Raw genomic sequence first — 12,281 nt, forward strand, 5'->3', positions numbered from 1 at the left:
CACACACACACACACACACACACACACACACACACACACACACACACACACACACACACACACACACACACACACACACACACACACACACACACACACACACACACACACACACACACACACAGTCAGTCAGTCAGTCAGTCAGTCAGTAACGCCCTGTCTGTTTCTGGACCACATCCTGTTCTGCTGCATTCGTCAACTGTGTCAAAGATCACGCTGCAGATATGAAGATACATGTACTTCCTGGTCAAAGTCACGCAACAAAAACACATTGCAGCATCTTGCCCGCCTGAATAACTGCCCACTTTCCTTAAAGTTTCCCCAAACATTGATCTACACGGAGCAGTTCTGCTTGAAGAAGGGCTCTCAAGTATAAAAAAGGACGCATCTGTTCTTGGAGTCTTATTATTTCGTTGTGGTTTACTGGGGACCGGGGCTTGGAGCTCCCCCCCCCTCCACCTTTCACGGAAGTCTTAATCCAATAAGCCATTTAGCCACGGACTGAAAGCCCACAAGGGAACCAGGCAGCCAAGTGGGGCATTTAAAAGAATACACTTTGTTTTTTTAAGTCTGCATAACAAGTTATTGTCAATGAAGGCCTCAGTTATAATGAATTATATTATTGTCATGCCTTCTGGGTGTTTGCCCCCCCCCCAATCTAGTGCTCACAGGAAGAAAAATATTCTATATGTGCTGAGTAGGTAACATTATTTTTATTTCACATTAATTTTAGACAAAGTGGTATTTTAAAACCAGATGAGAACAGGTCTGAAAGGCTGACGGTGAGACAAACAGGTGGCTAAGGAAAACAGGAAAGAAAAAAAAAAGGACAGGCAGACAGCCAAGACACAAACAGACACCATGTGACTGTCACACACACACACACACCTATTCCTCCCTCTTTACAAACACAAAGAACTGAGCCAGACAAGCACGCTGATAAGTATCAGCCAGACTAGTAATACCAGTCTCAGTCACACACACACACACACACACACACACACACACACACACAGAGATAAGGACAGGTTTGTTCTGGACTTGCTTCGGGTACATTTTTGCACCACATGGTCACTCCGTCTAGACAGTCATCACATACACGTCAAACAGAGCCCTTCCCCTCCCCGGCAACAAGTTGAGCTCCTTCCCCCACAGCTACAGTCAGCCATTTTACACTCCACACTACACGGCCTAACGCACACGAGCCAATGGCAGCCAATAAACAGTTAATGGAAGTCTGCGGGCAAAATAAAGTTAGGATAAAGCGACTGCCTCTGACTCCCCCTAATAAATGCGGAATCTGCTGTCCACCTACAGCGTTAACACGCAGGAGTCACATTTGGAAAAGAGCAACAGTGTTTTTCTGTGGTCTTCCATTTAAAAAAAGGTAGTCTTGTCAGGCTCTCTCCATCATTTTTTCTATTCATCTCCCTCCCCCTCCCCCTCACTGTCTCCCTCCTCCGTTTCTTATGTTTCACAATCTAGTCCCAGGCGGCGGCCCTTGGTCTACATTCACAGCGATACATGTGGAGGGTTGTAATAACGTTACCTCATGAATGAAGTTGTCTGACAGGAATACACTAGGCACGCAGAGGTAACCCCCACGTCTAACACCCACAGTATGTATGACCCGCTATCTATTTATATAGTGAAGGAAACGTTGGCTTAATTCAAATTCATTTATTTTATTAGATAAGCTAATTTATTGTGTTGTGTATTAAAGAAAATGTGTGATATAGTATGAACATTAAATGATCAATAATGACAAAGTCATTGTAGCCCGTAAAAATGATGCAACATTCTAGTCTAGACATTGCATCAGAGAAAGAAATCCAAAGAAATGACTCCCAAAATCCTCCACCTCAAGTTCTGTGATTAATTGTCACGAACAGACAAGGCATCAAATCATTTCAGCCATCCTGCTACTTTATGAGATATCAAATATGATTCAGGCCCGTCAAAGACACGCCGCATGAAGGTTGAGATTGTCATCTCAACATCCTGTTTACGCTTTCAGCGACAGTGGAGGAAAAAAAAGGGTATTATTTTTCTTCCAGATAACATTACATTCAAAGCAGCACTAAGGCACTGTGGTTCTGACTCTGACTCTACATATGTACTCCCTCCCTTTATGTCAGTTTTGACATTAAGCTAAATATATGTTCAACATACATTCAAAAATCCTCCGCGCCCAAGAGAGCATACTAGCGGCATATGCTACTGGCGGCATATGCAACTCGCAGCACACCGTCTCCAGTAGTTGCTCCAACCCCCCCGGCGCACAGCGTTTTACTACCGGAGCTGTCGGGTCTCACCTATGTGAGTCAACCGGGCAGATGCACATACAAGTAAACAGACCCATGGACAACTGCTCCATCAGGATGACGGTCATGCAGAAATGCGTGCGCAGTCGCAAAAGAAAGACCCTCTCATTCTCCCAGGGGGACACGATGACAGAGAATGAGGCCAGTGGGCTCTTGTCTTGTCTGTAGATGTCTGTACTTATCATTTGAGCTTGATCTGGGCCAGTGAAGGGGGGGGGGGTGTACATGCTTCACCATTTCTAAAAAAGAAAGAGAAAGTCTCTAGAGACTCAGTCGGATGCTTTTTGGAGGTAGGTTACTGGTTTAAATCGTCAATTAGGGGGAGAAAGACGCGAAACATCCCCCCCCCCGACACACACAAACAGAAATCTGCTGCCTGGTCTTCTATACAAAGAGGGAACTCAGATTACTATTCGGATGGATGAAACAACTCAGAGTGCTTGGAGACAGTGGGGAGTGAGAGAGCTGCAGCGAGGACGAGCGTTGCTAAGCAGACTGAAAGCCGAGAGAGATTGTCAGCAAGCCAGCAATGCACTGCTATGACTACAGGAAAAACACAAAATGGAGACACTGTCCACCCTCTCTTTGCAATGAATTACACAATATTGACTAAATGACCCAAAATACATCCAGACACATGCTTCTTGCATTCATTTACTAACCAACTGTACATCACCATGCCAACAATAAACTTCTCCTAATGTGGCCTGATTGACATTTTAAGTGTAAGATATTCTAAAGAGCTGCTGTCCCTAGGTGAGAGGTAGAAAATAAGTGTTTAAACATTTAAATGCTAGAGCTGGACTTGGCATGTATTGATGGGGAGGCCAAATCCAAACAGGCCCTGGGTCCTCTGACAGTTCTGCAGGGAGCTCCAGTCCGAAGCCTCTGGTGCCGGTCCCCGCATTGGTAAGCTTGGCTTTGCTGTCTAGGCCCCTTGGGCTCGCCTGCCTCACACACACACACACACACACACACACACACACACACACACACACAACTGCAGATACATCAGCCACATGTCACTCTCTCTGGGTCACAAGCTCAGGTTGTCAAATCCGAAGGCCCTTCTCTCAGGGTGGCTTGTGGGCTACAAAATGCACCACATTCACTTTTAATCTGACAAAATCTTAATTATTGACAGAATAACTTTAAAACGTAAAACCAGAAATCCACCGGCATTTGGCTAGCGGAAATTATGCATTTCCATTCTGCCTGTACTGATATTAATGCACCAAGACATATGACAGGTGAACCTAGAGTCCACACACAAGACTGGATGAGGAGACTTCAGACCGTCATTGTCTGAGGCAGAATGTAGCACAACCCAAGAAAAGGCACAGTTGGGTTTGGTAAATGTCATTATGCTTGAGTCAGCGCTGTAAGTGAACACACCTGGGCGTCGATCAAACAGACCAGGACGGCATAAATCTTTGTCCTGGCTCCATAGTGACGCTGACGAGCGGAGAACAGACCGCAGCACCGATGGAGCTTTGTGACTCACCCTCCAGGATAGGGTTGGCGTAATGACGGGAGGAAGTTGCCGACGGTGGTTGCGTGTGCATGTGCGTGTGTGCGTCTGGCTGTGTTTCTAGCTGTTTGACCCTTTGATTTTCCTAATGGTGGACTGTTTTATCTGCACAGCCCCCCCCATGCTACTGCACGCACGAGTGCGCAAGTGCGTGTGTGCGCACACGCTCTATAAGTAGCTGTCATTAATATCTTGGAGTCACTCGCTCAATGACAAAAGATTTTTTACATGCAACTTTTCCCCTTATGTTCTTCTGAATCAAATATAAGGCTGCCTCCATGTCTGCGCAATCAGACGACAAAAAAAGACAAAAAGGGTTAGATTTATTTTGCATCAGCATGAGTCAGTCTTTTGAAGAACAACTGAACATATGGCCTCATCAGGGATCAGGATGTGTCCCAGCCAGTACATTTAGTTTGTGATGACAAATAAAATGTCTGGCATAACATAGGGCACTAGTCATTAAAACTAGTTAAAAATGTAGCAAGACTGTAAACCACAAAGCGATGCCTCACTTCTCAGAGGATTAAGTCGAGGGCAACACAGCTCCACGCTGACCCAGTCGCCCCTGCAGCAAGGCCGTTTTAATGCGAGCAATGGCGGAGACCAAAAAGAGAGCTGGCGCACACACACGCGCACGCACGCACGCACACGCACACCACCGACGCATGGGAACAATTAAGAAGCACTAGTAGTTAGCTTGCATGCAAGAGCACTCTGCAGTCGTAACACACCCAATCATTAATTAGGGTTCCATTGGTGAAGTATACTACAAAAAAAGACACAATATACAGCAGTTTGGCAATTAATTGCGTTTGGCGGACGACGACCTCGAGCATCGCACGCTGCTTAGTTTAAGTTGCAGAGAGGCGCAATGTGGCTGTTGAGGATTTATTTACTGGATCTAGAGGAGCTGGCAGAGACCCCCCGAGGGCTATGAGGCAAAGAAGGCAGAGTGGTAAGAAATATCAGGGAGACAGACGAATCCCATGAGCGGCATCACTGTTGGGAATAGTGGCGAGATAAACACATCAGGATTTGTCAAGGTCGAGGCCTAAAATGGCCGGGCCAACCACAGAACATCACTTGTTTCACCTCGACTAATGCAGCCAGTTTCCCAGGTGTTGACTTTAGAGTCTTGCCCTGAGCAACATCAGTCAGGCTCCTGGTGAGATAAGGATTTACAGGGTACAGAGGCCGCAAGCAGTAGAAGGAAATGAAACAGTTGGAGAGCGTTTGATGTTCCTGGAGCAAAGCGGAGGCTGCAAAATAAAAGGACTCACAGGGCAAGTAATCATCTTTCCAAACTGGGCCAGTTCACTTCTCTCAGTGGTTTGCTGTGCTATCTGCTTTCCTCTGGAGCGTGGGGTGAAGGTCTAAACTAGCATGGGCCACGGCAGCTCTGAACTCGGCTGCCATTTTCGTCACGGCAGGGCCGTGGGGTTAAAATGAAACATGGACACCTATTCAAGCGCCACAAGCAGAATCCGTTCCATATGGAAATGACGAGCGATTAAAAAACATGCAAATCAATTACTGGAAACGTGGAGCGATGGGGATTACTTTAATCGTGCGGACTGACTAGTCTCCCCTGATTTCTCTGCGTTATGTTGTCATGTTATGTTATGCATTATTGATCAGTGTAGTGGTTGGGCTCAATGGGTTGTGGACTCGTGACACGCCTTTGATATCCCGTGCTTATCTCCCAAGTATGCAAGACTTGCGGCTGTGGGAGAAAATACAAGAGAGTCACTCAAAGAGCCTACACGGTGTGTGTGAGCGTGTGTAATGCGTATATGCTGCTCCTAAGGTAGGCTCCGCCTCTGGGTCTCTCCATTTACATCTTCATTAATCACCGTTCCCACTGGGAAGGCAGCACAGAAAAGCCTTTCAAATGCAAACACAATCTCTCTGCTTACACACATCACGCACCGGCTGGCAGTCTCTCAAAACCCTTTTACAGTATAATTCCCTCTCCTCTGACTCCCTGCCCCCAACACACACACACACACATGCACGCACGCACGTACAAACAAACAAACACACACACAGCAAGTTTGACTGTCTCCCAGGGAAACCAGACAGTGGATTGGTAATCTTCTCATCAACACATTGATTAATTAATGCCAAGACTCTTCATTATTCTGGTCTCATGCAAATCAACCCAGGAAAGCTAGTCAGACACGTTGTGATCGGAGCCCCTTTTTTCATCCTAAAATCTTGTTTGAACCCGTAGCCCATTATAGCCCCTTCGCTTTCACATCTTCTCACTCTGGATTTCCTTGGAGGCAACGATCTGGTTCGACGCCCTGAGGGGCGAGAGCCAGAGCACAGTGAACGTGCACACAGGCTGTCAGTCAGGGACTCTTTCAAACATCAGGACCTTTGGGAAAGACGGTCTAAGCAAGCTTGTCTACGAGTCTGTTGTGGCAGGAGCTCCACTGTATCTGAACAGTCCTACCACTGCCTAGTTCACATCCGTCATAGAGCAGGGCATTGAATAATTCTGTTTTCTGCCGGTGAGGTGGTGACTATGACTCCAAGCCGAAGAAACAGTGGCACCTAAAAAGCAGCTGCCAGGGTGGGAGACTACCACCAAGTGACCTGTTGTATAAATGTGGGGATGCAGAGGATAAGCTGTGAACCGGTTCAAAATGAATCCAGGTGGTGAACAATTATTTCCAAACTAGATTCGATTTTAATCTATTTCAGAAAAGTAAATGATTCTGGTGTTCCTCCTGTGAGCTACAATGCTGTTATGGAGCTGTGATACTGGCACTGACCTGATGATGACATACCAGAGGCCCCTCGGCTCAGCCCCTCCTACCTTGCGGGGGCCCCATCTAGCCATTTACAACAAGCAGCAAACACTGTCCAAGGCACGGCCTGTTGTGCACAGGGAACAAGGAGCGCCTCCCACACCGAGCTGCATACGGGCATGATAGACTGTATGTTACTCTGGGCCGGCTTTCAAAGAAGCTGCTGTGTATTCAGTATAAGTGGATAGTTGTTCTTTGGGAAATGCACAAACAGACATGGCAATATGTGCATGGGGGTCTCGTGGTGGTGGGGGCAAGGAGAGAGTGTTGGCTCAGGGAAATGCAAGCAAGCTCATTGGCCAACCGGAGGGCTGTTTCAGGCGAGATTTGTGGTTCAGGTCAGGTCTTGGAGAGTTTAGTTTTCAAATTGGGAAAAGACCCACCTAACCCAATGCCTGTGGACACAGCCTGTTTCATGGAAAACGACCTAAGCGTTGAGCAGTTTTTGACCGAGACAACAGCCAGACCCAGACCCACCCCTCTTGGCTTTACGCTCACTTTGTTCACACTCCTAACTTCTCTTTTCCACCCCTAACCTCAGGTGCCTCAAGTACCCATGGGGATGGTGTGTTTTCTGACAACAGACACCCTTTATGTGTCTACGCTACACCACTACGGCCTGGCAGCACGTCTGATTTGCAAAAAATAGAGGCAGGCGGCAGAGGAAGCAAAAGTGAGGTTAACTCTGTAAGATGATGCACGTGTCTGAACACGGATAGGAACTTAGGCAACACCAGCTGTGGCCCTAGTAACAGAGTCCTCTCACTTCACTCTTCTTTCATTTCCTCTTGGTCCATCGCCTCTTCTATTCACCGTCCGAATCACCAGACAACTCACCACATCCATCAAAGTCAGCGACCTGATCAATAGCCCCTGGCTTTTCTCTCATCCGCCTGGCAGAGGCACACAAGTGGTCTTATTGCTTATGTAACGATTGACTTATCGGGTCATTTAGTTGCTTAGATTGTTACTGTTTGCTGATTGGGGCCCAGGGGGTATTGACTGTTGACAGTAACATGTGGGCAACAGCCGAACTGCCCTTTTTCAGAAGAAAAGGGAGGATGGCGATCGACCAATGGCAGAGTGAAGCCCATAAATCGAGATGGGTGAGGACAGAAGAAGGCAGATGGGAGAATGACATCACAATAGGAAGAAAGACAGAAGAAGGAGAAAGAGATAGCAAAGGGTGCACAGGCCGCGACTTGGCACGCCGGCCAAAATCCAATTAGACACAGCCCAAGAGGATGAGTGACAAGCAGACGGACAGACTGAGCGGACAGCCCCGGAGACAGCCACACAGCGCAGCTGCACTGGTCCGCGGTAATGAAGTCACTGGTTTTTCAGCAAACAGAGGAAGCCAGAGAGATGCAGCTGTCTGCCGTCTGTGTCGCAGCCAGTGAGACAGACAGAGGAAGTCTGTTCTCCCTGTCTGACACTTCTGACTCGACTCTGGGGCAGCGCAACGCCACAGAGAAGGTGGAGGCAATGTTTGATAAAAAGTGGATAAGTCTTCTATATCAAACCAATGACACCAACAAAAAAAAAAGCCATAAGTGACTATTTCCATTTAGATGTTTTGTCATACTCTTCCTGCCTGATGACCTACCATGTGGTAGCGAGCAGCAAAAACAAACAAAATGTTCACTTTCTTTCTTTCAAAGTAAAAAAAATTGAATCACGCCAAAAAAAAAAAATGATGACACTGATCTTGTCCCAGTGCCATATACACGGGTCTGTCGCATCCCCTAAAGGCTAAATGAACTTATTGTCTGTCAGATAGTAACGCAACTGTGGAGCTAAGGCTCGCCTTGTTGCTTTCTGCCGGTGGCGTCTGTCTAGCAAACTCTATTTACACAGTAGGGATCAGTAGACATGGTGCAGTGCCTCAAGGCACAAAGCGGCGTTTATAGAGGGCAAGTCCTGGAGTTTTTAACTGCACCTTCTCAAACCAAACACTCCGAACAGGATATGGGACCAGTGGCCATGGGAGAAGGTCGGGCGAAAGAAAACTTCCGGACGGCCCCCTTGTTTGTGTCTCTCCTCTTTTAGAGGTCCCAAAGCGCTCCGGTAAAACTATGAACCTCTTGTAAATATGAACATAGACACTGTGTGTAAATATGGACCATTGGTTAAAGGATCTGAATTTGAGGCGAGACATGCATACATGCCTTTCTCTTCAAAAAAAAAAAAAGGCACGTATAAGCTGCCTGGTTGGACTTCCACTAACATCCACTGGGATGTGGAAAGCATGAGTCACACAGCCACAGCAGCGCCGGCGGCTGGAAACAGAAAGTCTGGAGGATGTTCTGAGTGAGAGACATGTCCGTCCGCCGCACTTCCTGTTCAGTCAAACACACACTTTCATTACACACACACACATAAAAGAGAGTGGATGGACTTGTCTCGACTGAGCGAGGCAGGCCAGTGCCAGATCGCCTTGTTCTCTGGCCAATGACCTTCCCGCACACCCGTATGTCCGCTTAGGCGAGGAGGTGGAGGCGCATCCTCTCCAAGCGCAAAAACTACGTGCTTCCTGTAAACTTACAGGGAACTGTCTTTTCAGGAATTTGTCAATTTGTGACTTTGTGTTTTGCTGCACATGTAGCGGAACACTCGGACTGAGGCAAACCCTCACAAAAACAAGAACAAGATAAAAACGAGGTTTAGTCACAACCATCCGGCAATAGCCGAAAGAGGAAGAAAGACACTAAAAAGGGAAAAGAATATTGAGAAATCAACCGAGAGAGAAGACAACACCTGAAACTGTGGTGAGATTCCAGAGAGACGAGCAAAGTGTGAGACAGCGAGAGACACAAATGGGTCATACTGGCCTCCGGTAGTTCACAGCTCATTACACAGGTTGGCAATGTCTCACACGAACTAAACACACACCATGGATTGTAGAACTCCTCATCCAACTTGAGCATGCTCGTTGTGCCGCTGGATACTGTACATTGTTGTTTGTGCATATGTGATTCTGCATTGTAAAAAACACCCGTGCCTTTGAGAAAGAATGTCCAAGTGTTCCATGGTGCAGGCATCAAATAGAGGTGGAGGAAGACGAGAGAATTGGAAAGAGGCGAGGCAGGAATGCAGTTGGGACGCGAGACGAGACCACAGACGGTATTTCCGGCACATTCAGACACTGTGTTAACCAGACCGAGAAGGTAACCGTGTTGCAAAAATGTGCATATGTAAACCCTCACATGCACTGCAATAGCTCTACTCCACACTCGCTTAACCCGCTTGACTACTGTCAAAGACCTTTTTGCTCATTTAAGCCAGTCTATTTCAAGTCAAATCAATCCTGGATGGTGGATTTGGATGTAAACAAAACTGTGCCAAACAGACTAAAACAAAACCTCACCGTAACCCACCAAACAATAGAAAAAGGGCCGTCCACTGAGGTCAAAGAGAGGTCATGAGACATAAACTAGTCAATGGTGAGGAAACAATAAAGAGCTTTTCCCCTCCACTGAATGCTGACTGTTCACTTTCAGGTATGACCAAAAGGTAAAAGGGTATCTAATAGTTCTAGCCCTGGAGTCCCGGCAAGAACCTGAATTTTGATATAATATTTTACGAGCAAAAAGACCAATTTCAGTTAACTTGGCAAAAAAAAAAAAAAAAAGATTAATACAAGATTTCAAAAATAAAAAGCTCAAACAATTAGCTATGGAAATACAGTTTGGGGATTGAAGAGGCTCCTTTCTATTCTCTTATATTGGCCATTTGTTCTGTGCGAATCTCAGTGACCTCCAGGTGACCCGAGGGGACAAACAATGCACTTCCCCTTCAGTTGTGGCCAGCTGGCCCAACATTGTCTGATCAGACCTGGCCGAGCAGATGTCACCTACTGTCCCCGGCCTCTCATACTAGATCAACGCAGGTTTAAGAAAACAGCAGCTGTAAGGTATTCCAGTCAAATCGTCAGAATACACATCACCACGTTGGACACCTTTATTAATTGGCTTCCTTGCGAGAATGACAATGAATGACACTGTGGTGCATGCAAAAAACAAACAAAGACGCAGGCATCATTCAGAAGTGCACTTACTTTGTCTAGCAACCTTCTGAGCTGGTAGTGGAACTTCTCTTTGACCTCGTCCAGGAGCTGCTTGAGCTTTGGCTCCTCGGGCAGGCCTTGGTACTTCCTGGCCAGCTGCAGGTAGCAGGGCCACTTGGCTGAGTCAAAGCCCCAGTGGCAGGTCCTCTTATCGGGTGACTTGTGCGAATGCATGACAAACTTCTGCGGTGAAAAGAGCAACTGGCACTCGACGCACTGGATGCAGGGAGCCTCGGGCTGGGTGTAGAACTGGGGCACGAAGAGACCCTGGCACTTCCCCAAACACTGGTGCTCCACCTGGAAACTGGCTTCGCTCTCCTTCAGCAGGCCCTGGGTCAGCAGCTTACCGCTGGGGTCCCCGGGCAAGGCCGCCCCTGGACGCAGCAGAGCGTTGCACAACCGCTGTGCATCCGTCAGCGTAATGAGGCCACAGGAAGGTGCGTTGAACGGCAGGATGCCCAGCACCTTGAGGATGTGCAGCTGCTCGGCGTCGCAGCGCGAGCAGTAGACGTAGAGCTCGTCACACACGGTGTTGATCTGCTGCAGCGAGAAGTCGCGGAGCACTGAGTTGAGCACCTGGGGCAGGCACAGGCGCTTCTCCCCGCCGACAACAAAGCAGGAGATGGACTCTCCTTCCAGCAGCGAGTGAGTGAGTTCAGTGGAGCTGTCGCAGGGAACCAGCAGAGGGCCACCTCCCAGAACAGGAGGAGAGGGCAGGGGGGGCATGCCGCCCGGGGAATGCTCGTGACCAGTTCGAGCTGAGAAGGCCGCCGGCCCCCCGAGTGAGCTCTGGCTGCTCAGGGTGAACTGGGCCAGTGTGTGTTTGAGCCCGGGACTCAAGTCCAGGGCTTTAGCAGAACCCGCCATGTGCAGATCCGCCCGGGCCTCCGCATCCATGTCAGAGTCGTGGCACACCTCCTCGACCTGCTCCCTCTTCACCTTCGGGGTTTTCGGGAGGGGGTCCAAGCTGCGCCTCTTCAGGTTGATCTCTGCCATCACACGCTTCTTGATCGGCGCGACTTCCAGCCGCTCTCTGTACAGCCGCTTCATGTTGCCCTTGAATGAGGTCACGTCTTTGAAAGGCGTTTTCAAACTGGTCTGGGTGCTGGCCATGTCTCAACACTGTGCTACTGTCGTTTCGGTCTGCTGACTGAGTTCTTGTATTCCTCTGTCTTTATTTGTCTTTTCAAATCACACAAATCTTGTGGTAGTTAGACACGTGCATGATGATGACTGAAGTTATCTATGTTACGATCCACTTCCTGGGTAAAAAACAAACAAAAAACAAAACAGGGATTTAGGAAATAGTGGAGAAAGTAATTATTGGGCAACGTTTCTGAACTACAACTACTTTAAATAATTTTGTAGAGATGAATAAATAAACCGAAAAAAATGTAATAACTGTGACTAACAGCAAGATATAGCAATATAGAGTTTAAATGTTTTATGGCCGCCATCCCGGCGGGGGGCTGACGGGGTCAATGGCCGCCCACTAAACCAAATGGCCATTACCATACTTCACACAAACACAAGACTTTTTC

The 12,281-nt window shown here is 47.7% G+C and overlaps 1 protein-coding gene across 1 annotated transcript in view; it reads right to left on the bottom strand.

Moving 5' to 3' along the window:
• The window catches only part of skila (SKI-like proto-oncogene a), a 29,189-nt gene that overhangs the window by 15,181 nt on the left and 1,727 nt on the right, over nt 1–12,281 (bottom strand). Inside the window, exon 2 of the mRNA XM_037458599.2 lies at nt 10,732–12,002. Coding sequence (XP_037314496.2) covers nt 10,732–11,853 — 1,122 coding nt within the window. The 5' untranslated portion in view covers nt 11,854–12,002. The remainder of the gene's footprint in view (nt 1–10,731; nt 12,003–12,281) is intronic.

Source organism: Pungitius pungitius, chromosome 15 (genome assembly GCF_949316345.1).
Source record: "Pungitius pungitius chromosome 15, fPunPun2.1, whole genome shotgun sequence".
In the NCBI taxonomy this organism is placed as follows: domain Eukaryota; kingdom Metazoa; phylum Chordata; class Actinopteri; order Perciformes; family Gasterosteidae; genus Pungitius; species Pungitius pungitius.